This window comes from Gorilla gorilla, chromosome 20, assembly GCF_029281585.2.
Source record: "Gorilla gorilla gorilla isolate KB3781 chromosome 20, NHGRI_mGorGor1-v2.1_pri, whole genome shotgun sequence".
NCBI lineage: Eukaryota > Metazoa > Chordata > Mammalia > Primates > Hominidae > Gorilla > Gorilla gorilla.
This window is the reverse complement of record NC_073244.2, coordinates 10,167,414-10,194,383: the sequence shown is the minus strand read 5'-3', so window position 1 is coordinate 10,194,383 and position 26,970 is coordinate 10,167,414. Positions and strand designations below refer to the sequence as shown.

Genomic DNA, 26,970 nt, shown 5'->3' with positions numbered 1-26,970 from the left:
AGGTGGCGGGCGCCTGCATTCCCAGCTACTCGGGAGACTGAGGCAGGAGAATGGTGTGAACCCAGGGGGCGGAGCCTGCAGTGAGCTGAGATTGCGCCACTGCACTCCAGCCTGGGCAACCTGAGCGAAACTCTCAAAAGAAAAAAAAAAAAAAAAAAAAAGACGGGGCAGGGGCTATCTGAAGCCAGGTACACTGACTTACATCTATAATCCCAGCACTTCGGGAGGCTGAGGCAGGAGGATCGCTTGAGCCCAGGAGGTAGAGGCTGCAGTGAGCTATGGTGGTGCAACTACACCGCATCCTGGGTAAAAGAGACCTTGTCTCAAAAAAAAGAGGGGGTGGGGGGGTGCTATCTTTTCATTCTATCCTTTTCTAACATCCTAATTTTACTTATTTATTTTTTTTCTTTTGGAGACAGTTTTGCTCGTCACCCATGTTGGAGTGCAATGGCGCCATCTCAGCTCACTGCAACCTCCACCTCCTGGGTTCAAGCTATTCTCCTGCCTCAGCTTCTCAAGTAGCTGGGATTACAGGCATGCACTACTACACCCAGCTAATTTTTGTATTTTTAGTAGAGACAAGGTTTCGCCATGTTGGCCAGGCTGGTCTCAAACTCCTGACCTCAGGTGATCTGCCCGCCTCCACCTCCCAAGGTGCTGGGATTACAGATGTCAGTCACCATGCCCCGCTTCAACATCCTAACTTAAAAAACAAAATCCTGACAAGCCTTTTAGCAGAGCCATCGCCAGAATTTCAAGAGACATTTGTTTATTTCAGATGCAGTTCATATTCCAAATTTATTTATAATGGGTGAAAATCTCATTTGATAATAACTGCATCTGGTTCTCAAGTAGAAAATACACAGACACATTTGTGGACAGGGTTTTTTTTTTTTTTTTTTTCTCCTGGCCTCAGCACCCTAGGCTCTGTTAGGCTTTTCTCATCAATCAAACTGTTCTCCCAGAGTCTGCCAGGCTTCGGGCTGGTTAGGAGGAACACAGAAACACTTTGGAGAGTGAATTTCCCAAAGAACCTATGTTCACTTACTTCAATGCCATTGCATCTTTTATTAACTATTTCATCATGTAATAGACCAAATAAAAACCTGTTTTTTTTTTTTTTTTTGGGTGGGGGGAGTTGTTTGTTTTGAGACAGAGTCTTGCTCTGTCACCAGGCTGGAGTGCAGTGGCGCACCCTTGGCTCACTGCAACCTCTTCCTCCCGGGTTCAAACAATTCTCTTGCCTCGGCCTCCTGAGTAGCTGGGACTACAGGTGCCCCCCACCATGCCCAGCTATTTTGTATTTTAGTAGAGACGGGGTTTCACCATGTTGGCCAGGCTGGTCTCAAACTCCTGAGCTCAGACAATCCGCCCACCTTAGCTTCCCAAAGTGCTAGGATTACAGGTGTGAGCCCAGCATCTGGCATCCCCCTTTTTTTCAAGAGACAGAGTCTTCCTCTGTCATCCAGGCTGAAGAGCAGTGGTGTCATTATAATTCACTGCAGCCTTGAACTCCTGGACTCAAGCACTCCTCCCACCCCAGCCTCTCAAATAGCTGGTTTTACAGGTATGCAACACTGCACCCAGCCCAAGTTTGAAAAACCCAAAACTGTAGTTTCTAAAAATACAATCTGGGCCGGGTGCGGTGGCTCACACCTGTAATCCCAGCACTTTGAAAGGCCGAGGCAGGGGGATCACAAGGTCAGGAGATCGAGACCATCCCGGCCAACATGGTAAAACCCCATCTCTACTAAAAATAGAAAAATTAGCTGGGTGTGGTGGCACACGCCTGTAATCCCAGCTACTTGGGAGGCTGAAGGAGGAGAATTGCTTGAACTCAGGAGGCGGAGGTTGCAGTGAGCAGAGATCGCACCACTGCACTCCAGCCTGAGCAACAGAGTGAGACTCCGTCTCAAAAAAAAAAAAAAAATTACAATCCAACCGCCCATCTGGCCCAAGGGTGAACACACTCCCCGTTTTACGCAGAAGGATTTGGGAGCATTTATCTTCCAGGACAACAGTGGTTCTCTGCGGGGGCAGTTCTACCTCCCAGGGGACATCAGCCATGTATAGAGATATTTTTGGTTGTTACGACTTGGAGGATGCACTTACTGGCATCCAGTGGGAAGAGGCCAGGGATGCTGCTAAGCTCCCTACAACATACAGGAGAGCTCCCAGCTGCAAGTTACAAAACGCCAATTGTGCATAAGTGGAGGCCTCGGGGTTTACTTGTGGGAACCCCACGAGACATTACTGTGTGAAAAGCATTTTCCCAGCTTCCTGGTCTGAAGAAGGACTGTTTCTCTCCCCTCTAGCTCCAGGCTTCCACTGAGGTCTCCAACAAGAGACAAGGAAGACTATAAACTATGAACAACTCTTTAACCCATTTCCAAATAATTACCTTGTATTAACTTCTTAACTGGAAAAGCTGGTCTATCTTTGCAATCCATGGCTGCAAATAAAAGTGTCAAAGGGTAAATTGTTAAATTCTGCAAATAATCAAGTTAGCAAATACATATGTAGAGCCAATTATGTACAAGGTGGAGGCAATTCTGACCCCTATGTACTCGGGGGCCATTTGGCACAGTCTAGAGATGTTTTTGGTTGTCATGATGCAGGGAGGGCTCGAAGGGATGCTATTCACATCCAGTGGGTAGAGGCCAGGGATTCTGCTACATGTCCCACAATGCAATGCACAGCACACCACAATGAAGAATTATATGGGCCAAAAAAAAAAAAATTTTTTTTTTTTTTTTTGAGACAGAGTCTCACTCTGTCGCCCAGGCTGGAGTGCAATGGCACAGTCTCAGCTCACTGCAACCTCCGCCTCCTGGGTTCAAGCGATTCTCCTGCCTCACTCTCTCAAGTAGCTGGGACTACAGGCGCATGCCACCACTCTCGGCTAATTTTTGTATTTTTAGCAGAGACGGGGTTTCACCATGTTAGCCAGAATGGTCTCGAACTCCTGACCTCGTGATCTCCCAAAGTGCTGGCCACGGCGCTTGGCCTCAAAATGTTAATAGGTTGAGAAATCCTACCCTAGACACTGTCATGTCTTGTTTTATTTTCTTTGTGGCATTTAATCTGAAACTTTCGTGTTTATTACATCTCTCTGGAAACAAAATGCCAACTCTATGACAGCAGAAAGACTTGTTCCATGCTGCACCTATGGTACCTGGTTAGGGTCTGGAATAAATCAGAAAGCCAACTAAGAGAGTAACTGGAACTGTTTCATGAAATGAAAGTGGAATGAGTAAAAGTAGGGAGGAGAGAAAACATCAGATTACCTATTTCATTCACATGATCCCCAAACATCTTCCTCCAACCCAAGCCCCCATACCACCACCAAATCTGTAAAATCAGAAAAGGGATCCTTTTCTTTTTAAAGAGAATTCATGAAGGCACCACAATTTAAAGCACTTTGAGCTTGCCAGGCAGGAGCTGAAATGCTGTCAAGAGAAGATAAGACAGAATATTTTCCTGCAAAAAAAATCTCAAGAAACCATCTAATAATATCAAAGCAGATGCAGCAGTGATCATAAATAGAAGCGAGTCTTTAGATAAATACCTTAAACAGAGTAAGTTTAGGAAGCTCACACTTACCAGGAAATCTGGCTTGGAAAAAACCTAGTTTAGTTATTTTGGTTAATCTACGTATGTTTTGTAAGCATTACATAAAAGTGAGTACTTTTTAAAAGCAGACTGGGGCTTCCTAAAAAACTCCATCGTCCATACATGAAACCACCCCTCACCCACCGCCCCAAGCTTAGTGAATAAGAAAAGGTACTGAGAAAATTCATGTTTCCTTTCTAGCCACTTCAAAGAAATAAAGACAGTATCATTCTCAAGTGTCCACTTACCAAAAGCCATGGATTTCTACCCCCTAGCTGAAGGATATGATTTTTAGTCACTTAACTTTATTTTCGAGACAATCACAAAAATCTATTTGTGTGGCTTTGAGTCACTAGCTTTGGTGCAAGTGGAACACAAACAACCTCATTAAAAACAGGACCCCCTCTCATTAAAAAATCTTGTATACAAAACGGGACACTCCCAATCCAGAGATCCAAAGATACACACGATTAACACATATGTGTGTATAAAGTTATTAACTGCTCTTTATTCTGCGATTACACCCTAATTTTTTATTTGGCACTAAAATATACTTTCCTTTCATGATAGTATGGTCCTAGCAAGTAGCGATTTTTTTTTTTAAAGTTAAATATCCTGGCCAGGCATGGTGGCTCATGCCTGTAATCCCAGCATTTTGGGAGGCCAAGGCAGGTGGATTACCTGAGGTCAGGAGTTCGAGACCAGCCTGCCCAACATGGTGAAACCCCGTCTCTACTAAAAAATACAAAAATTAGCCAGGCATGGTGGTGCAGGCCTGTAATCCCAGCTACTTGGGAGGCTGAGGCAGAAGAATCGCTTGAACCAGAGAGGCAGAGGTTGGGCAACAGAGCAAGACTCAGTCTCAAAATAAATAAAGTTAAACATCCTGACTTAAAACATCACAGCTCCACGACAGTACCAACTTTAAATTAATTTTATGTCTCCGTGAAATCCCACAGGCTAGAAGGAACTACAGCCATGATTTTCAGCCAAGGGGGAATCTGCCCCATAGGGGACACAGGGCAATGGTATTTCTGGTTGTTACTAAGGCATGGTGAGAGGGGCTGCTACTGGCCTGCAAAAGGCAGAGGCCAGGGATGATGCTTAACACCCTGCAGTGCCGTGCCCAGGACGGCAACAAGTATCAACACTGCTGAGGCTGAGAAACTGGACTGGCGTCCATTCTAGCCCTTCATTCGTTCACGTTATTTACTGAGCACCTACTATGTGCCAAAGCGTAATGCCAAGTGCTGCCAAAGCGTTACGTAATGCAGAGTCCAGCAAGGGAGAGGGACAGTCTGGTCTTCCTTGGTTCACCCTCCCACGTTTCAGGAGGCCTGTGGTGGGCTCCGAAGACCCCATTCCAAGGCACACGGAGGAGGAAGTCACGGTGCGTATCAGGAAGGAGCAAGAACTCGGGAGTCCCATCCTCCTGGCCATCTCTACCATCTGGGCCTCTTCTTACCCGGGCTTACCCCGACCCTCAGCGGCATCGGTACTGGTCCCCGAGCCCGTGCGACCTTGGGCCTCAGTTTCCCCACCCGCTGCAAGGTCCAACATGGTCAAGGGACACAAACGCATCCAGTAACCTGCAGGGCAAGCCCTTTCGCTTCCCTGGGCCTCAGTTTCCCCTCTCGGCCCCTCCGACCCACCGCCCCAGAGAGCCCTGGAGGGACGAACTGACGCAAAAGCGCCAGAAACAAACAATATGGTCGCGGCTACAACAATAACGTCAAGAAGGGTGCCCTTGGGGACGCCAGGCCCTCGCTGGGGATGAGAAGGCCCCAGGGGGTGAACGCCCGGCCCGCAGGACCAGGCTCGGCGCCCGGAGGCCCGTCCGCCTCCCATAGCCGCCTCGGCCCCTCCAGGCCGCGCGCCGCGCCCCCCCTTCCCCTCGGCGCGGGCCCGAACCGACCTGTGGCGGCTCCCCTGACGCCGGGCGCCCCGCACTCCGGCTCCTCCAGCATCGCCCCAGCGGCAGCTCGACCTCCTCCCAGGCGGCGGAGGCGCGGGCTCCCCTCAGGCGGCCGCTGCTCTTCGCCCTCCCGCCCGCGCCGCTGCTGCCGCCGCGGCCGCCGCGCTCGTATTTGGCGGGAACCGCGGCGACCCCCGCAGTCCGCGCGCCAATTGGGCGAGCCCGGGTCACGTGACGGCCCGCCTCGGGAATTGAGGGGCGCCGGGGGCATCCTCGCGAGAGCCGTGACTTCCATTCCTCCTAGGGCTCGCCCATTGACAAATCCGCGAGGGACCGGGCTTCCCCTCGGCGGCCTGTCATTGGCTGGGAGGAGCTGCCCTGCGATTGGAGGAAGGAGGTGTCAAGCTCATTACTCTGCGCTGCGACTGGCTGATCGCGTGGGATAGTCCCTAAGAGGAGGGAGGCCCAGGCTCTTACGTCACCAGAACATTTTACGCAGGGCGCAGATGACAACTTGAAAGTGGGATTTAGATGAGGAACCTGGAGTTTTGAGTTTATCCTAATGGGACATCGGCTAAATATAGCAACAGCAATTAAAATTATAAATTGCTTTCTACAAGAACAATAAAACGAAGTCTGGGGAGCGCTTCGGAAGTATTTGACATTCAGTAAATAACATGTAGAATGAGTGAACGAAATGGACGAAATGGATCGTTTCTGGTTTAATCCTCAGGAAATTGGCACATGCTGTTTTCTCTGCCTAGAACAATCTTTTCGCAGCTCTTTTCCTGGCTAATTTATACTTTTCAGATCTTAGATCGTCACCCCAGGAAGCCTTTTCTTCCCCAACCCTGACAATATCAAGTGCCTGCAACACTGTTCTTTTTCTTAAAGCAATTACAGCTGTGTCTATTTATTAGTTTGTTATTTGACTAATGAATTAATTTCTGCCTTTTGTCATTAGTTCTGGCGAGGGTAGGACTCATTCCTCACTGGAACCCCAGGACCTGTTAGTAACTGATCATATTTACCAGGTCAATAAATGTTTGAGTGAATGTATAAAGACTTGATTGAACTGTGTAGATCAAGCAGATTAAAAGCCTCACACAAAACAGAGAACTTCAGTGTCAGCCTGTGAGTGTAGAAACAGGTTTTCTTTCTTTCTTTCTTTCTTTCTTTCTTTCTTTCTTTCTTTCTTTTTTCTTGAGACGGAGTCCCTAGTAGCTGGGACCACAGGCGCCCGCCACCACGTCCGGCTAATTTTTTCTATTTTTTAGTAGAGACGGGGTTTCACCGTGTTAGCCAGGATGGTCTCAATCTCCTGACCTGGTGATCCGCCCACCTAGGCCTCCCAAAGTGCTGGGATTACAGGCGCGAGCCACCGCCCCTGGCCCTGAATTGCATTCTAGAAGCATCTTTCTGGCTGCCATGCCAAGGAAGAATTGGAGGGGAGGACTGGTGGAAAGTATGGTCAAGGCATGAAGACAGACCTAGATGTCTAGATGTGTCACGTGGGCAACTGAATGGATGAACACAGGACAGAGAGAGAGAGGAAGAGAGGTGGCCGGGCACGGTGGCTCATACCTGTGAGACCAGTACTTTGGGAGGCTAGATTTGGGGGGGGAGAGGGGTTGGATCACCTGAGGTCAGGAGTTCGAGACCAGACTGGCCAACATGGCGAAACCCTGTCTCTACTAAAAATACAAAAATTAGCCTAGCATGGTGGTGCGCGCCTGTAATCTCAGCTACTTGGTGAGGCTGAGGCAGGAGAATCGCTTGAACCTGGGAGGCGGAGGTTGCAGTGAGCCGAGATCACGCCACTGCACTCCAGCCTGGGAGACAAAGCAAGACTCCGTCTCAAAAAAAAAATAAATAAATAAATAAAAATGGGAGGGAGCTGAACACTTAGACGAACTGGATTTAGCTAAGATGAGTAAACAGGAATCTGAAGAATCGTAAGCAGGGGCCCCTTCTACTTCCCAACCTCCCTGGCCAGGTTTAAACTAAGCGCCTTTTCCAAGACGTTAGGGCCACCTCCAGGACTCCAGGGGGCGCTGCAACTGCTACGGCCCCTCTAGGCTCGCCCCGCTCAACTCACTGACAGAGGCGGCCTCTCCCGCGGTAGACAATGTGCACGTGCGCTCTCTAGCCGGCAGAGGGCGCGCGTGCGCAGACGGGGCCGGGGGCGCGCGCGAGGGCCGGCACCGGAAGCGTGCGGTTGCCATGTAATATCCTGGCCGCGCGGGCGCGCGAGCGGCTGAGGCGGCGCCGGGGCGGGCGCGGAGCTGGCAAGCGGGTGGCGGAGGCGGCGCCGACGGGGACTGCTGAGGCGCGCAGAGGGTCGGCGGCGCCCGGGAGCCTGTCGCTGGCGCGGTCGGGGCGGCAGCATGTCGGTGGCGGGGCTGAAGAAGCAGTTCTACAAGGCGAGCCAGGTGAGCGCAGGCCCAGGCGGGAGCCGAGTACCGGGCCCCGGGCTGCCCGGATGAGGGAGCCAGGCCCGACCTGGCCCGGGAGGGGGCCGGGGGGCCCGAGGTGGGGACGTTGGCGCGTGTCCCCTGCCAGGTGGGAAGAGCAAGGGACGGACGGGGGCGACGAGGTGGCCCAGGCCCTGCCCGCCATGCGGGCTCCAGAAGCGGGGACAGAGCCCCTGGGAGGAGGGGAGAGGCACCCTGGGCTGCCCAGGGACGCGGACCTTTCCCCTCCTTCTCTCTGCTGCAAAGGCGGGGTGCGGGGAGAGAAGGGGAAGAGAGGAGTCCCGAGGCTGTCGACACAGGACTCTTTCCAGATAACCCAGAGCCAGGGAAAAGTTGGGTCTAGAGCAGTTACGTTCAAAATCCTCTGGATGGGCAAGGTACAAAGTTGAAAAGGTAGAGGAAGAAGTCAGTTTCCCCTCTCTGCTCCTCGGGCAGCCAACCCCTCTCCCCAGAGACAAGCGCCTGTCATCGACTCCGTATGTCCCTTTCCTAAGATACGTGTGTGCCTTTCCTTTAAAAACACGTACACTGTGATAGCATATGCCACAGAATCCTGTGTGCTGTGTTTTTCATTGCTTGGAGATCACACTGGAGCGGGATTTCTCCCCGTCCGTCGGCACTGTTGACATCTGGGGCTGGATTGTTCTCCGTGGTGGGGCCGTCCTGGGCACTGCGGGGTGCTGAGCAGCGCCCCTGGCCTCCACCCACTCCGGGCCAGGAGCACCCCCAAGTCGTGACAACCAAAAATATCTTGAGACATCACCCTGTGTCCCCTTAGAATCAGTCCTCCTTTCCTCCCTTCGTTCCTTCCTTTCTTCTTTCCTTTCTTCCTCCCTCCCTCCTTGCCTCTCTCCCTCCTTTCCTTCTCTTCTTTCCTTCCTCCCTTCCTTTCCTGTCCCCCAGGACTACTGCACTAGACCATACTCCACACTTCTTGGATTTTTTTTTTTTTTTTTTTTTTTTTGAGACGGAGTCATGCTCTGTCGCCCCAGCTGGAGGGCAGTGGTGCAATCTCGGCTCACTGCAAGCTCCGCCTCCTGTGTTCAAGCAATTCTCCTGCCTCAGCCTCCCCAGTAGCTGGGACTACAGGCATGCGCCACCACGCCCGGCTACTTTTTGTAATTTTAGCAGAGACAGGGTTTCTCCATGTGCCCCAGGGTGGTCTCGAACTCCTGGCCTCAAGTGATCCGCCTGCCTCGGCTTCCCAACATGCTGGGATTACCGACGTGAGCCACCTGCCTGGCCTACTTGGCTCTTTTTAATGGGTACATTGTATTTCATTCCATGACGTATACCATAATTTATTTAACCAGTTGTCAGTTGATAGATATCTCTATTGTTTACCGGAATTTTCTGTTACCATTACTACAATAAATAGCCAGTGAATATCTTTGCTCACCAGTGGGATTAGTTTTATAGGATGGATTCCCAGAAGTAGAATGCTGCATCCCAGCCCAAGTGCATTTGATATGGACAGATAAAGGGTTTTTTTTGAAAACTCCAGGGCCCATTGCTCATGAATCTGGTGAAAGCTGTGGATCCACTCTCCAGAAAACTGGGCACATTTAAAATTTTCACTTTGCAATTTCGAATGCAAGAAGCCTCAAATTTGGCCGGGCGCGATGGCTCACACCTGGAATCCCAGCAGTTTGGGAGGCCGAGGCGGGCGGATCACTTGAAGCCAGGAGTTTGAGAGCAGCCTGGGCAACATGGCAAAACCCCATCTCTACTGACAATACAAAAATTTTGTATTTTTGCCTGTAACCCCAGCTACTAAGGAGGGTGAGACAGGAGAATCTCTTGAATCCGGCAGACAGAGGTTGCAGTGAGCCGAGATTGCACCACTGCACTCCAGCCTGGGTGACAGAGCGAGACTCCGTCTTGAAAAAAAAAAAAAGACAAGCCTCAGATTGTTGAATCCTATTGGTCCGTGTACTGCAGGGTGAGGTTGTGTGGAATTTGTGTAGATAGAGTCCACCGAGGATTGAGCAATGATCTTAGCAAATGCTTGGGCCAAGGTGGCAAACAGGGTTCTCTGCCCACAGTTCGGAGATGCCCAGTGGGAGCAAAGAGAAACGAGTCCCCAGTAACACCCAGCAGGTACCTTTGCCCCTGGAAAGAAAAAAGTAAGGACCCTGCCAGGTGCTGTGGCTCATGCCTGTAATCCCAGCACTTTGAAGGCTGAGGCAGGGGTTCCCTTGAGTTCAGGAGTTCAAGACCAGCCTGGGCGATATAGGGAGATCCCATCTCTACAAAATATGAAAAAGTTAGCCAGGTGTGGTGATGTGCACCTGCAGTCCAGCTACTTGGGAGGCTGAGGCAGGAGGACGACTTGAGCCCAGCAGTTCAAGGCTGCAGTGAACTATGATCGCGCCACTGCACTTCAGCCTGGGCAACAAAGTGAGACCCTGTCTCAAAAAATAAATTAAAAAAGTAACAACCCTAGTGGTTGTCTAGGGATATAGATACTTAGGGTCTATCTCTAGACCCCAGATGATGGTTAAACCCTGGAGAAAGATTTAATCCAGACGAATTTTAGAGTTGTCACTGAGAACAGTCCCACCCCCTTGCCCCAGCAGTTTGAAATCAGATGGCCTGGCCCTGGGTTAGACCTTGCCCAGCAGGCGTCAGACCTTCACCTGCTTGGTTAGAGCACCATAGAGTACTGCTCCCTAGCAGGAAAGATGTCCTCAGAGGTCTTGGAGGAATTCCTGGGCCACTTTGTTCCCTGCTATAGACAGGTCTCTGGAAGCCACCACCCCCACTCCCAGCGATCAGGGCCTGTGCCCATATTGTCCTGAGCTGACACCCTCTTTAGAGGAATGAACCAGGCCTCTTGTGCCGGCCACCAGGACTTTGTCTCTCTCGAGGGAAGCAGGATGACCTGCGTTCAGATCTGTGAATGGCGCCTTGAAGCCTGGAAAGGACAGTGTGGTGTTAGCTGGGCTTAGGATTGCCTATTTCCACATCCCGAGGCCTAGTCCCAAAGCACAATGGCCACAGCCCACCCTCGGGGCTGTCGTCTTGGCCTCCTGGTCAATTCTGTCCTGAGTCGTGCTCTTAGAAGTCACCCTGGCTGCGTTCCATGCTCTTCTGTGATCATTGCCATGGTTCCCTCTGACATCTCAGCTGTTATCTGGACGTATCCGACTATTTGTGTCTCTTTTTTTGTTTTTAGTCTAATAACAACTCTTTCACCCTCTGCTGTGCCTGTTGGAAAGTGACATCTCTCGGGATCTCTCGTTACGTAGTGATACGAACATTTATTGAGTCCTCACCATGTGAGCAGGCAGTATGCTTTATACCAGTAGGTCTCAGCTGGTCTTGCTTATCCGGTCTGAGGGTAAAAACATTCCCCCTTTTACACAAAACGATTAGGGGACATTTATCTTCCTGTAAAACCGGGCCAGTTCTGTCCTCCAGGGGACATTGACAATGTCTGGGACCTTTTTGGTTGTCACAGCTTGGTGCGGTGCTGCTGGCTACTAGTAGGTAGAGGATATTGCTGGACATCCTCCGGTGCCCAGGGCAGCATCTCCCCACTGCCCCCAAGAATTACCTGGCCCCAAATGTCAATAGTACCAAAATTTGAGAAACCCTGCTTGAAGATTTGGAAAAAAAATGAGGATAATTATACCAAAACAAAGGAACAAAAAAATCCCCGCTGAGCCATTCTTACGATTTTCCTAGTTCGGCCAGGTGTGGTGGCTCACGCCTTTAATCCCAGCAGTTTGGGAGGCACTCCAGCCTGGTGGATGAGAGCGAGACTTCGTCTCAAAAAAAAAAGTAAAATATAAAATAAAACAAAGATTTTCCTAGTTTGCTAAACACAGATAGCCACATGTGTAGTTTGTTTTTGTTTGTTTGTTTGTTTTTGAGACGGAGCTTCTCTCTTGTTGCCCAGGCTGGAGTACAATGGCACAATCTCGGCTCACTGCAACCTCCGCCTCCTCTGTTCAAGCAATTCTCCTGCCTCAGCCTCCCGAGTAGCTGGGATTACAGGCACCCACCACCATGCCCCGCTAATTTTTTTGTATTTTTAGTAGAGACGGGGTTTCACCATGTTGGCCAGGCTGGTCTCGAACTCTTGACCTCAGGTGATCTACCTGCCTCAGTCTCCCAAAGTGCTGAGATTACAGGCGTGAGCCATGGCACCCCGCCCCACAGGTAGATATTTACATAAAACTCAGCATCCAGACCTTAAGGTCGAGCCCACCCTCAAGTCTTGAGGAAAATTTGAGTGTCTTTCAGTATCTGGGCTTCTTTTTTAGGGGGGAGCTAGATCCACCATAAACATTTTATGTGTATATGTACACCGTTTATCATATACATATTGTGACAACTGTATATATATATATATTTTTTTTGAGACAGAGTCTCGCTCTGTCACCCAGGCTGGAGTGCAGTGGCGCAATCTTGGCTCACTGTGACCAACCTCCGCCTCCCGGGTTCAAGCGATTCTCCTGCCTCAGCCTCCTGAGTAGCTGGGATTACAGGTGCGCCACCACGCCCAGCTAATTTTTTTTGTATTTTTAGTAGAGACAGGGTTTCACCATGTTGGTCAGGCTAGTGTTGAACTCCTGACCTCATGATCTGCCCGCCTCAGCCTCCCAATGTGCTGGGATTACAGGTGTGAGCCACTGTGCCTGGCCTAAACAACTTGTATGTATACATACACTGTTTATCATATATACGTATTGTGGCAACCATATGTATTAATAAGCCTTCAAAAGGTGAGCACCTGTATTTCCTGGTAATTGACAATGTCAGTTTTGTGTGATGTAGTCTGTGTGGAATTTCCCGTACATATGATGACAGAAACAAAGACTGAAACAGGGTTCACAGAGAAACACAGAACATATATGACTCTCAGAATAACCATGTCTGCCGCTGTGTAGGGAACTATTTTAGAGGAAACACTTTCACTGCTGGCCTCAAATGCCACTATCCACTTAGGTTCTTCAGTGTGAACCTTTAATTCAAAAATACCTTCCAGCTGATCACGAGGAATCTTTATCGCTTGCACCTGAGGAGGTCAAGTCTGCAGGGAGCCCTGATTGTAGCACTGCACTCCAGCCTGGGAGACAGAGCCAGACCCTGTCACCAATAAAAACACCATTTACAGTGACTTAGAAAAGGGACAGTTTCCAGTGCTACACACAATGGTTCCATACACAGCTTAAAGGTTTCCAGTTCTTTGCTGGAACTTGATTTAATAGTTGAAAGCCACAGGCATCGGGGCTCCTTAAGGAGGGGCACGCTACCATCAGCGCTGTCAGCCGGGTATGGCGCAGACCCCTTCCTCACTCCTCCGATTGGCAATGTCGGAGACAGTTGTTATCGCAACTTTGGGAGAATGCTCATGGCATCGAGGGGATAGGGGCCAGGGATGGTTGCCAAGCATCTTACAATGCATAGGACAGCTTCCCCCCGCTGCAAAGGAAGAATTCTCCAGCCCTACGTCAGTAGAGTCGAGCTTAAGAAACCCTGCTTTAAACTAGGCTCTAGACTTCCAAGGGTTCTTACGGTGTCCTTTCTAAATTGATCAACAGAGGCCGGGAGGATGTGGGAGAGAGTGCTGGAAAAGATAAACTTACTTTCTAGCAGGCGAGGCTGTGTTGTTGGTTCTGAGTTTCTGATCTCTCATTGTTGATAATGGTAAGAACCTTAGTGGGTTCCAGGCTAGTTCATTTCCCTGCGAAACCTTTTGGGAACTTGTTCAAAATTGGTTTGGGCTTGAGTGGGCAGTTTTTGAGTTTTTACTTCTTGTCATGAACTGGCCATAGACTGGTTGAGGGCCTGAGCTGGGGAAAGTTGAATCATCTGGAAGAAGGCGGTAAAAAGCCGTCCGTCATAGTCCCATCTCCCTGGTTCCCTCCTTTCTGCCTGTGTGACGCCCACTCCCTCAAGAGCCTCCTGGCATCCGTGCGCAGCTAGAATTGGGGGACTAAGGAGGGTGAAGGAATGCCGCTAGCGAGAGCCGCTCTCAGAAGTTCCCTTGGTGTGCTGGGGGTTTGGGTGACATTATTTCCAGGCTTAAGCTGCTAACTGGCTTCCTGATAAATCTTGTGGCCAGGCTGTGTGAGATTGAGAGTGTAACTAGGGATAGAGCTGGCAGCTGCCTGGAATGCTGGCTTTTTTTTTTTTTTTGCCTGAAAGGAGGGAGAGGGTTTGAACATTTGAACGGAAAGATTGCTTCAGACTGAGCTAGGAGGGACATTCACAAGCGTCACCTCCCATAGCTTTGAAATCTGCCTGATGCTCCTTAGGCCCTGGGTTTGTGCCTAGGAGGAAAGGAGAGGCCAGGGGGGTTGGGGGAGGACTGTCTGCTGGGGGATCCTGGGCCCCACCTATTGGGGGGCTGTAGGTCAGAGTAAGCAGTGTCTGGGACATGGCTGATGTTTCAGAATGTCAACAATACTGCTTGTTCTGACCTATTTTTATTTTTATTTATTTTTAAATTTTAATATTAATTTTTTGTTTGTTTGTTTGAGACAGAGTCTAGCTCTGTCGCCCAGGCTGGAGTGCAGTGGCGCGATCTCTGCTCACTGCAACCTCTGCCTCCCGGGTTCAAGCAATTCTTCTGCCTCAGCCTCCTGAGTAACTGGGATTACAGGCACTCACCGCCACGCCCAGCTCATTTTTGTATTTTTAGTAGAGACGGGGTTTCACATGTTGGTCAGGCTGGTTTCGAACTCCTGACCTCGTGATCCACCTGCCTTGGCCTCCCAAAGTGCTGGGATTACAGGCGTGAGCCACTGTGCCTGGCCTATTTTTATTTATCTTTTAATTTTTTGTAGAGACTGAGTCTCACTATGTTGCCTAGCCTGGAGGCTCCTTAAACCCCACCACTCCAGGTCTTGAACTCCTGGACTCAAGTGATCCTGTCTCCTCATTCTCTCAAAGTGCTGGGATTACAGGCATGAGCCTCTGTGCTTGGCCCTGACCTTTTTTTAGTTTATTTATGATGGTGGTGTTTTTTTTTTTTTGAGACGGAGTCTCACACCGTTGCCCAGGCTGGAATGCAGTGGCGCAATCTCACCTCACTGCAACCTCCGCCTCCTGGGTTCAAGCAATTCTCCTGCCTCAGCCTCCCAAGTAGCTGGGATTACAGGCATGTGCCACCACGCCCAGCTGATTTTTGTATCTTTAGTAGAGATGAGGTTTTGCCGTGTTGACCAGGCTGGTCTTGAACTCCTGACCTCAGGTGGTGATCCTCCTGCCTTAGCCTCTCAAAAGGCTGGGATTGCACGTGTGAGCTACCACGCCCGGGTTGTTATGATTTTTTAAAATTTTACGTATTTGAGATGCAGTCTTGTTCTGTCCCCACTCCCAAGGTGGTGTGCAGTGGCATGATCTTGTCTCACTGCAACCTCTGCTGTCCAGTTCAAGCGATTCTCCTGCCCCAGCCTCCTGAGTAGCTGGGATTACAGGTGCCTGCCACCATGCCCAGCTAATTTTTGTATTTTTAGTAGAGACGGGGTTTTGCCTTGTTGGCCAGGCTGGTTTTGAACTCCTCAGGTGATCCGCCCGCCTTGGCCTCCCATTGTGCTGCGATTACAGGCATGAGCCACGTGCCCGGCCCTGACCTCTTTTTTAAAACCTCACTTTGTGGGGCCACTCTTGGTTTTCCTACCAAAGTGCTTGACTTGTTAAGCCATAAACATGGAATGATCTTTTGTGTGTGTGTGTGTGTGTATGTGTGTGATGGAGTCTTGCTCTGTCCCAGGCTGGAGTGCAGCGGGCCGATCTCAGGTCACTGCAAACTCCGCTTCCTGGGTCCAAGTAATTCTCCTGCCTCAGCCTCCTGAGTAGCTGGGATTACAGGCGTGCACCACCACAGCTGGCCAATTTTTGTATTTTTAGTGGAGACAGGGTTTCATCATGTTGGCCAGGCTGGTGTTGAACTCCTGACCTAGTGATCTCCCGGCCTTAGCCTCCCAAAGTGCTGGGATTACAGGCGTGAGCCAGTGGGAATAATCTTAAGATACAAAAATATGGGGTTCATAACCCCTTCACCTTGGCACAGATAAAAGTGTATACCCTTGTGCTGGGAGTGACAGGTGGTTCAGAGGCGCTTTTGTGTGGGCTGGTAAGGGCCGGCGTTGGTGATTCAGAGGCTGTGCCCGGGACAAGGCCGGTGAGTCCAGCAGCTGCAGGCTGACCTCCGGAAGCCCCCTCTCCCTCGGGGAGGTGCTGGCAACAGATGTAGGAAGGGACTTTGCTTTGTGATGTCCACGTATGATGGGAACCTGGTTAAGTCCGTTCTTGCAGGAAGCTCTGGTGACTGAATCCAGGAACGTGCGGCATGTACTGGTGTGTGCCTTGAGGCATTGGAGCCGGCATTGGAGCCGGCGGCGTGGACCCTGGGCCACCCCGGGACAGGCAGGGCTCCCTCTGTTTCTGGCTTGCAGACGGGTGGAACCAGCAGCTGTGTGGAGGCCTGAACTGCGTGCCAGCTGGGCTGTGCAGACACAGAAGTTTGAGACTGCCTTTCCCCAAAGGAAGCTAGAGGCTCCTTACACCCCGCTGCTCCCCGGGCCTGTCTGTGAAACCTGGCTCACCTGGCCCCCTTCACAGGGTTGGCTGTTGGTGGTCACGGGGCACTTTGTAACCAAGCAGAGTCCTACGTTTTCCCATTCTTAACAAACCAGGACCAAGGGGTCATCAGACTCCGATTTCTGCCACCCGTGACTGCTGTACAGTAGGCCTCAGAACAAGTCAAGGGCTGAAAGTTCGGCTAAAAGTTTGTCTCTGACTCAGAATCCCGTGTTCACCAAAGACCAGTTGGGGCTCCGTGGGTGCTGATCGCCCTGCTTATCTGGGTGTGTGTTAAAGCCCAGCTCTGCAGTACTTAATTATATTCCAGGTGCCCCTAATAACAGCCTGTGAGTGCGAGATGAGGTGTCTCACCTTATGCCGCTCAGTTGAAGAAATTGGGGGCTGTCACATTTTGACACCCCAGACCTATCAAGCACACAGAGAACATGACACTGCTCACCCCGCCCTTGGCCACCCAGGGGTGGCCGCTGTCATGTGCGCAGTGCACCTGAGGTCTGAGCTGGCTGCTGGGCCCCTCAGGTGTCTGTGTGTGTGTCTGTTGCATTTTTTCCTCAGAGGAGAAACCTGCAGGTTGAGGCCCGTCCCACTCAGACCTGCCTGTGTCTCTGTGTCCAGTGGACTTTGATCCAGGGGCCTAGGGTACAGCCAAGCCTTCACTGCTGCCTTAGCCCTTTTCCTCCTCTGTGATTGTCTCCAGTGTTTTGCAACTGATCTGACCTGGGGAAACGTCGTGTTTAATTTGGAGCATGCTGCCAACATCCCCAGTAGGATTTCGGAGGCAGCCGCAGGTTTCGGCGCTGCCCGGGGCAGAGCTTAGAGGAGAAGCTCAGAGCGGCCTCCATGTTTCTCCTTTCCAAGCCCCTGAGGTCTTTAAGTGCCGGGAGGGTTGGAAGGGGAAGCATTGCCCCGGGGTGGGGGTGGGGTAGGTGTCAGGAGCTCAACAGGCTCTGGAGGCATCTCAGCAGGACTTGAGCTCTCCAACTCTAATGGCTTTTTAATGTGTGAGCTGAAGTGTCGGGGCGGTCTCTTCTGGTTCTTTTTCGAAGCTGTCCCTGGAAAGCGGATGGAAGAATGTGGTGGCCAGGGCTGCAGCGGGTTTCCCTCTCTCCCTTCTCTCCCCTCCTCTCCCTATCTCTCCCCCCTCTTCTTCCTCTCTTTCTGTTCTCACTCTTCCCTTGTCTTTCTCTCTGTCTCTCCCTTCTTATGCCCTCTCACCTCTTCTTCCTCTCTCTCTCTGTCTCTCCTCTCCACGCCTTCTTCCTGTCTATCTGCCTGCCTGTCTCTCTCTTTCTCTATCTCTCGCCTTTTGCAGGGCTGGATTTGGCAAGCACTTTTCCTGAGCACTGCAGCTTGGTGCGTTTCTGCTCATTTCCTGTTAAGCAGTACCCAGGGCTCCCTGAACTCAGGCTCTGGGAGGACGGCCCTGTCTTCCTTTTCCTCTCCACTCCTAGAAAAACCTGCTGACCAGGCCCTGAGAGCAGGGTCACGGGGAGACCTCCTCACCACAGCAGGAAAATAGACGGACAGTTTCCTCCATTGGACCTGACTCAGCAGCGGCCCACTGACCGCCTGGGAGGGGGCTCCCGCCTGGCGGGCCGCAGTTCCACACCTGGGTAAGGGGACGAAGCACCCAGCAGGGGTCATGCCGCGTGTGACACAGTCTGTAGGGGCGGTGGTCATGGCAGATACTCAGAATCCAGATGGCATCAGGCCAGCGAGGGCATGGGGTGAGTGGGCCCACTCCCCTCCCTGGGCCGGGAACGTGCGTCTCCTCTGCCCTGGCCCCCAAGTGGACAGCTCCCCACATGGTTTCATGCCGATGGGAGTGATGATTCCATTGCCGTTGCCACTGGATTATGAGCCCATTGCCGCCGGAGCCAGGCATTTGTGCTCATTGCTGCATCCCCAGTGTTTGGTTTAGTGGCTGGCCTGCCCCAGGGAGCCAGTAAATATCACATGGAAGGACGGATGGGCCACCGTGGCCCCCACCCTACAGCGGATGGCCTCGTGTCGGGTTTGTGTGAGCACGCCCTAGAGGAAGAGGAGAAGCAGGTCTCCACCTGGCCCAGGGTACAGTTCAAGCTCTCAGCCGACTTTCGGGAGCTTCTGGAGCCCCTGCCTTGGTCCCAGGTTTAAATGCTACTCTTCCCCTGCATGGGAACTCACACAGTCAGTCCCTCCCGCCCACCCTGTGTGGGGCCCTGTACTCTCCTGCCTTCTGTCCATGTCACTGGCCTCTCCTACCTCCCAACCTCATTCTCTCTCCACTTCCTGTCTGCCCTATAACGAACGCGTTTCTGTCTCCCCTTATCCTTGGCATCTTCCGGGGATGCGTGTGGGAACTGAGTTCTCAGCCCTTGGAGCTTCTGGCCTCGGGGACCCCCACCCAGATGCCACACGCTGGTGTTTGTGTAAGGTGCTTTCCTCCCATCGGACGGCAGCTCCTGAGGCTGGGCTGTGCTCGGGCATGTGTGATGGGCCATGTTCTGCTGGGCACTGGCCTGCTGATGAGGTTGCCAGAGACGCCCCCTGCAGAGGCTGAGCTAGAGGGCTCCTTCTCAGAGTGGGGCTGTCCTCCACAGGGCCCCTGTGGTGTCCCTGGTGGTGGCTCAACAGCAGCCCCTGGTCCGCTGGCCAGGCATCTGACCAGGCCGTGTCAGAGCACCAGGGAGGCAGGTGGCTGGCAAGGCCTCGGAGAACTCGGTTGGGAACAGCTCCGACTGCTCTGAAAAAATCAACAGCTCGGAGAGTGTCTCCTGTGGTTTAGGGTGTGTGTCCAGCTCCAGGGCCGCAGCTGACAGTCACCTGAACTTGGCCAGGTCGGAGGGCCTGACTGTGTCACAGGCAGTCTCTGACCCGGAGCCTGCCTGAGCAGGGTCCTGAGGAAGCCAAGCCCAGACGCCTGCTTCCCCCCTTGATCGAGGCCAGGCTGAAATGTACCTGCTGCTGCCCGGTTGGGCCGGTCTGCTCAGAGTTGGTGGTTTCCTGGCTTGAATGCTTCCCCAAACTAAACCACTCCCAGCCTCCAGAAACCGGCTCCCCAGCCCTGTTTGCCAAGATTCTTAGGGCTTTTGCCATGGCTGGGCCTGGCCACCCATCCTGCAGCTCTCTCCCTGGCCTCTGTGCCCAGTCGCTGCAGTGACTTCTCTCTGATTGCCACAGTACGCCCTGCGGCTCCTCCCACTTCTCCCTGTGGACGGCCCCTTCTGTCTCTGAGCCTGCTGTCTCCTGTGCTTCCGCTGCCCCTCTCTGTACCTGTCTTCTAAGCCTGCGTCCCCTGTCCCAGCGTTAAAATGTGACACCCCCACGACTCGCAGACCACAGCAGGCATCTGGCCAGCAGTGATGCCCTGAACCGACAGCCAGGGTTCATCGCCTGTCCTTCAGCTTGAACCCATTAGTTGATTCGGCCTCTTTCCTCTTAAATTACTTTTATTTTATCACTTTTAAAATGTATTTTAAAGGGGATCGTGGTATTTTTCCTTGCTCAATAACAGTAACTGGAATAGGCCGGACACGATGGCTCACACCTGTAATCCCAGCACTTTGGGAGGCCGAGGCAGGTGGATCACAAGGCACAAGGTCAGGAGTTTGAGACTAGACTGGCCAACATGGTGAAACCCCATCTCTACTAAAAATACAAAAATTAGCTGGGTGTAGTGGCGCATGGCTGTAATCCCAGCTACTCAGGAGGCTGAGGCGGGAGAATCGCTTGAACTCAGGAGGCAGAGGTTGCAGTGAGCTGAGATCGCGCCAGTGTACTCCAGCCTGGTGACAGAGCGAGACTCTGTCTCAAAAACAAAAAAACAAAATTCATGGGGCGAAGTAGTGCGTATCTGTAATCCCCGCTACTCGAGAGGCTGAGGCAGGCGAATCGCTGGAACCTGCGAGGTGAAGGTTGCCTTGAGCGAAGATAGCACCACTGCACTCCGCCTCAAAAACAAATAAAACAACACAAACAAAAAACCCCACACAGTAAGTGGAATAACAAATACAACAGCAGCAAAACAATAGAGTGAAATATTGCTGGATACCCCACCCCTGAGCCTGAGGTGTGCTCTCTTGTGAAAGAGCTGTTCCGGCTGGACGTGGTGATTCTTGCCTGTAATCCCAGCACTTAGGGAGGCTGAGGCAGGATTGCTTTAGCCCAGTTGTTCAAGCCCATTTGGGCAACACGATGAAACCCCGTCTGTACAAAAAACTAAATTAGCCAGTCATAGCGGTGCACACCTGTAGCCCAGCTACTTGGGAGGCTGAGGTGGGAGGATCACTTAAGTCCAGGAGTTTGAGGCTGCGGTGAGCTATCATCGTGCCACTGCCCTCCAGGCTGGGCAACAAAGCAAGACCCTGCCTTAAAAAAAAAAAAAAAAAAAAAAACAAAGCCTGTACTATAGTAGTGCCCACCTGGAAGTTCCTTCTTGCCAGAATAAGAAATACAGAAGAGGGGCCGGGCGCGGTGGCTCATGCCTGTAATCCCAGCACTTTGGGAGGGCGAGGCGGGCAGATCACGAGGTCAGGAGATCGAGACCATCCTGGCTAACACGGTGAAACCGTGTCTCTACTAAAAATACAAAAAATTAGCTGGGTGTGGTGGCGGGCACCTGTAGTCCCAGCTACTCGGGAGGCTGAGCCAGGAGTATGGCGTGAACCCAGGAGGCGGAGCTTGCAGTGAGCCAAGATTGCGCCACTGCACTCCAGCCTGGGCGACAGAGTGAGACTCCATCTCAAAAGAAAAAGAAAAAGAAATACAGAAGGGGAATTGCAGCAGAGTTGTGTTCTGACCACGTGATTCGTGTGCCTTATGCTTGTGTTAGCTGCCATGCTGTGGGAAACGCCTCACGGAAGGCACGTTGCCTTTTCCCTTGGGGCCCACCGCCATGCCCTCTGCAGTCTCGCCTCTTAGGATCGGGGGATCCTGCACACTGGGATTCAGGCTCAGGAAAGAGGGCTGATGGGTTGGTAACAGCCAGGTCCTGAGTGCCTGGGGAAAGGCATGGAAGCTGGAGACCCAGCAGTCAGCATTCTTAGGGAGTTCCCAAACATTGTTGGGCACGGTGGCTCATGCCTGTAATCCCAGCTCTGAGGGAGGCAGAGGCAGAGGCAGGAGGAGCGCTTGAGCCCGGGAGTTTGAGATCTGCCTGGGCAGTATAGCAAGACCCTGTTCTCCAAAAAAAAGTAAAAAAGAAATAAAAAAAAAAAAGAGTTCCCAAACATCACCCAAGCAGTAATGCAAATATCTTCCTCCAGGACACCCCCATCCAGCCCTGTGTGCTGGAAGCAGAACTGCTGACTGATTATTTTTCTGCTGTCATTTCGGGACTCTGCCCCAGCGCTAAGCAGAGACCCTTATTCTCAGGAAGCCCCCTGCGGAAGGAAGCTCTGGGAACTTTCTGCCCGCCCTCGCCGCAATCCCCTGCCACCCGCCTCTGTGGGATGAGGCCCCACAGCTGACTCAGGCAGGCATCCATCAGCCTAACAGCCTCACTCATCAGAGTCCCGATTGTTTGAAACGGATGGGCAGCCCTGGCCCTTCAAGGCCAGCCTTTGTGGCTCAGAAGAGGGCAGCCCAGGGACCTGGTTGGAATTTCCCCATCTCCCAACCTTCACCCACCCTGGCATAAGATCATCTTCATCCTCTCCTGAGGCCTCTGATGGTTTTCTCTGAGGTTGAGAATCCCTGCTATTATTTTAGGAAGGAAGAACAACCCCCAGAACTGCAGAGTGTCTTGCTTCTTGCTGACTCTGGTCAATTCAGCGTTCTACCCACGAGGAGCCTTGGAGCTGTCGGACCCCTGGCTGAGCGTAGTGTGGGTGTCTGGGAGGTATGTGCTGCACACTGCAGAGGCTGGCTCGGAGGCTGCTGGAATGCTGCGCTGTGCGCTAGCTTTTACATTTTTATTTCATACTTGCAGAATCCTGTGTATTTTTCCAGTGTTCTCCCACTCCCAGCCTTCCCACAGCAGCCTCCCCGGCTAGCCCCAGAGCACTCTGTGCCTGTCAGAAGAAGGCACCAGCGGGCCCCTCTGTTGAGTGGGGTCCCTGTGCCACCTCTAGACTGGCTGAGGGTTCCATAGTGGGCAGCTGCACAGCCAGGGAGGGTCTTTGGGGCCCGGAAGGAAAGAGTGCTGCTGGGAGGGAGGGCAGGAGAAAGACCTTTGGTCTGCCTGCTGCAATCACGTTTCTGGAGCCCAGGAGTCCACTCGGCTGTCGGAGGAGCCGGTGGGGGGTCGCCCTCCTTCCAGGAGGTGTTGCCTCTTACTGCATTCAGAACACGTTCCCTGGGCCACACGCTGGTCGGCACCAGTATGTGGCACAGGGCACCTCCCTTGTTCAGACACCTCATGAAGGTTGTATCATAAAGGGTTTCAGATCCAGAAAGGCAGCTAAGAATGACCAGCAGATGAGCAGGTGCCCAGCTGATGAGCAGGTGCCCAGCAGATGAGCAGGTGCCCCCACCCCACCCCAAGGAAGCCAGAGCAGGGCCGGCGCGCCTTCACCGCGCGTGTTCACCGCACCAAAACGCGCGGGGTTGTGCAGCGGTCCACACTGCCTGTCAACAGGATCACGTGCTTTCTTGCTTGGTTTTTAGTACCCTAGTTGTTTTTTTTTTTTTTTTTTTTGAGATGGAGTTTCTTGTCACCCAGGCTGGAGTGCAATGGCGCGATCTCAGCTCGCTGCAACCTCCCGCTCCCAGGCTCAAGCAATTCTCCTGCCTCAGCCTCCCGAGTAGCTGGGATTACAGACACCAACCACCACGCCCGGATAATTTTCATATTTTTAGTAGAGACAAGGTTTCACCATGTTGGCCAGGCTAGTCTCGAACTCCTGAGCTCCGGCAATCTGCCCGCCTTGGCCTCCCAAAGTGCTGGGATTACAGGCGTGAGCCACCGCACCTGCTCACCCTACTTGTAGGCTGAGCACTGCTTGTGAGTACCGTTCACACTGACACACGAGGCTCCACTCGCATCCGCAGCTGCGTGGCTTTCCCTCGTGGTTATTCCACAGTGTGTCTATCCGTGCTCCAGCCAGTGGACATTTAGAGTCTCCAAGTTTCTGCATTTTCACCCAGCCTGGCAGTGAGTAGTCCCCTGTGGCATGTGTCTGAGAGCTTCTCCAGTGCGGTACCTTGCTTAATATGATCATCTGCTGTAGTGCTTGATGACTATGCCCATGAATAGCCACTGCACTCCAGCCTGGGCAATATAGCAAGACCCTGCCTTCAAAAAAAGAAAAATAGCCACATAGGTTTTCAGCAGTCCTAGCCTGGAAAAAAACAACCTGTTCAATTTGCACGACCGAAAGTCCTGGACCCGTGGCTAGCAATATCATGTGTTGCGCACTCGTAAAGTGTGTTATTTCAACCCTCCTCCACCGTGCTGTATGTGCCTGGGGGCCTTGGCTGGGAAGCCAGGTGGGCGGGGAGGAGGCTCCCAGCTCAGGGTTAGCTCTGTGTGGTCCGGAGCGGCATGAACTGGGGGGGTCCTGCACCATCAGCTCTGAGGACTCTGCTTCTGCTGGGCATCCTCATCACGGATGTAACATCCCCTCCAGCCTGTAAATTCCTCTGGAGCCCGCGTTTTCAGTTTTGTTGTGTACAGTGAGGCCACGCTCACACAAAGCACCTAGCACCCAGCCTTGTCGCAGAGGGCAGCTTGGGCCAGGACTCACGTGCTCCCTGTGCAAATTCACCTACTGATAAGATTTATTTGTAGCCCCAAATCATTCCTTTTGCAGTCTTTTGCAGACAAGTGCAGAGCAGCAAAAAATTTGTCACCCAGCGCATATGTTCCTAGCCGAGGTCAAACAAAGCCACACTGCCTTCTCCTGGCTGTCACGCTGTGTTCCGGCGTGGATCACGCTGCCTTCTCCCGGCTCTCGCGCTGTGTTCCGGCGTGGATCACGCTGCCTTCTCCCGGCTCTCGCGCTGTGTTCCGGCGTGGATCACGCTGCCTTCTCCCGGCTCTCGCGCTGTGTTCCGGCGTGGATCACGCTGCCTTCTCCCGGCTCTCACGCTGTGTTCTGGCGTGGATTTGCAGGCTTTTAGCGCCATGTTTCTCACATTTTTGTGGATTTTGTTGGTGATTTCGCTGTTGAGAATGGCCCCAGCATCATGCAGCAGCGCCGTCTCGTGTTCCTCAGTGCCAGGAGGCTGGGATGAGCCTCACAGAGAAACCATGTGTGAGAGCAGTTCTCTCAGGCAGGAGTGATAGCGCTGTGTCCATGAGTTCAGTGTGGGTGAATCACAGTAAATATGAACTAAGGAAATACGCATAAAGGCCAGGTGCAGCGGCTCATGCCTGTCACCCAGCACTTTGGAAGGCTGAGGCGGGAGGATGGCTTGAGCCTGGGAGTTTGAGACCAGCATGGGCAACAAAGTGAAACCCCGTCTCTACAAAAATACCAAAAAATAAAAAATAAAAAATAAATAACTGGGTGTGGTGATGCACGCCTGTAGTCCCAGCTACTCGGGAGACTGACGCCAGAGGATTGATTGAGCTTGGGAAGTCAAGGCTGCAGTGAGCCATGATCACGCCACTGCACTCTAGCCTGGGTGACAGAGCAAGACCCGGTCTCAAAAAAAAAAAAAAAAAAATGTCCAGGCGTGGTGGCTCATGCCTGTAATCCCAGCATTTTGGGAGGCTATGGCAGGTGGATCACTGGAGGTCAGGAGTTCGAGACCAGCCTGGCCAACGTGGTGAAACCCTGCCTCTACTAAAAATACAAAATTAGCCAGACGTGGTGGTGTGTACTTGTAATCGCAATTACTCAGAAGCCTGAGGCTGGAGACTCACTTGAACCCGGGAGGCAGAGGTTGCAGTGAGCCAAGATTGTGCCACTGTACTCTAGCCTGGGCGACAAAGTGAGACTCTGTCTCAAAAAGAAAAAAGAAAAAATGAAATACACAAAACTGGGTTACATAGTGACCATTTGATGAACATGTTGTGAGCAGAGGCTCGCAGAAACCTAGCTGTGTGTTTCCCCTCTGAACAGTGGCTCAGTACTGGCCAACTCTGTGCTTGAGGTAACTTTCTAGAACAGAGCTGCCACGAATAATGAGAAGTGATGAGCTCCTGTGGCAAGCAGGACAGCACCCGCCACGTCTGCCCCTCACCTCCACCCCTGGAACTGTGACTGTTCCCTTACATGGAAAATGGGACTTTGCAGATGGGACGAAGGGTACAGACCTGGGGGTGGGAGATTATCCTGGCTTATCCACAAGGGCCCAGTCCCATCAGAAGGCCCTCAGAAAGCGGAGCACCTTCCCCTGCTGTGGTCAGAGGGAGCTGAGACAACGGAAGAGAGAACAAGAGATAGCAGTTGAGGGGCCAGCGCCTGCTAGCTCTGACAATGGAGGGAGGAGGGGGCCGTGAGCCAATGGATGTGGGTGGCCTCTGGATTCTGGAAAAGGCAGGAAAGCCCCAGAACCCCCAGAATAGAGTGCAGCTCATAGTATCTCAATCTTAGCCCGGGGTGATCCCTGTCAGGGTCTGACCTAGTGAAGACTTTGTGTTGCTTTAATATGTCGTTGAAGACGTCGTGTGTGGCTGTAAGTCACTAGGTTTGTGGCGATTTGTTATGGTGATCGAGACCATCCTGGCTAACACGGTGAAACCCCGTCTCTACTAAAAAATACAAAAAATTAGCCGGGCATGGCGGCGGGTGCCTGTAGTCCCAGCTACTCGGGAGGCTGAGGCAGGAGAATGTTGTGAACCCGGGAGGTGGAGCTTGCAGTGAGCCAAGATCTCGCCACTGCACTCCAGCTAGGCAACAGAGCGAGACTCTGTCTCAAAAAAAAAAAAAAAAAAAAAAAAGCGTGTGGGGGGAGACAGAGAGGCAGGGGAAATGGAGAGAGGCAGAGGGGGCGGAGAGGGACAGGGGAGACAGAGAGAGGCAGGGGAGACGGAGGCAGGGGAAATGGAGAGAGGCAGAGGGGGCGGAGAGGGACAGGGGAGACAGAGAGAGGCAGGGGAGACGGAGGCAGGGGAGACAGAGAGAGGCAGAGGAGACAGTGAGAGGCAGGGGAGACAGAGGAAGGGGGAACAGAGAGAGGCAGGGGGACAGAGAGAGACGGGAGACAGAGAAGCAGGGGGACAGAGAGGCGGGGGAGACAGGCAGGAGAACAGAGAGAGGCAGAGGGGACAGAGATGGGAGACAGGTAGGGGGACAGAGGCAGAGGGGACAGAGAGAGGGGAGACAGAGGTAGGGGGACAGAGAGAGGCAGAGGGGACAGAGAGATGGGAGACAGGCAGAGGGAACAGAGAGAGACGGGAGACAGAGGCAGGGGGACAGAGAGAGGCAGAGGGGACAGAGAGATGGGAGACGGGGACAGAGAGAGGCAAAGGGGACAGAGAGACAGGAGACAGAGGTAGGGGGACAGAGAGAGGCAGAGGGGACAGAGAGATGGGAG

The 26,970-nt window shown here is 52.4% G+C and overlaps 2 protein-coding genes across 6 annotated transcripts in view; one reads left to right on the top strand and one right to left on the bottom strand.

Moving 5' to 3' along the window:
• CHAF1A (chromatin assembly factor 1 subunit A) overlaps nt 1-5,733 on the bottom strand; it is a 41,401-nt gene extending 35,668 nt beyond the window's left edge. For 3 of the 5 annotated variants that reach the window (XM_031004263.3, XM_031004260.3, XM_055371313.2), the window contains exons 1-2: nt 5,528-5,732; nt 2,402-2,452 (exon numbers count right to left, since the gene is read on the bottom strand). In XM_031004263.3, the coding sequence (XP_030860123.2) occupies nt 2,402-2,452; nt 5,528-5,579 (103 nt within the window). In that variant the 5' untranslated portion in view covers nt 5,580-5,732. Of the gene's footprint in view, nt 1-2,401; nt 2,453-5,527 lie in introns of all 5 variants that reach the window. The other 2 variants (XM_063701970.1, XM_055371311.2) reach the window with 2 other exon arrangements.
• Nucleotides 5,734-7,751: 2,018 nt separating this feature from the next.
• The window catches only part of SH3GL1 (SH3 domain containing GRB2 like 1, endophilin A2), a 40,610-nt gene continuing 21,391 nt past the window's right edge, over nt 7,752-26,970 (top strand). The window contains exon 1 of the mRNA XM_004059772.5: nt 7,752-7,959. Coding sequence (XP_004059820.1) covers nt 7,915-7,959 — 45 coding nt within the window. The 5' untranslated portion in view covers nt 7,752-7,914. The remainder of the gene's footprint in view (nt 7,960-26,970) is intronic.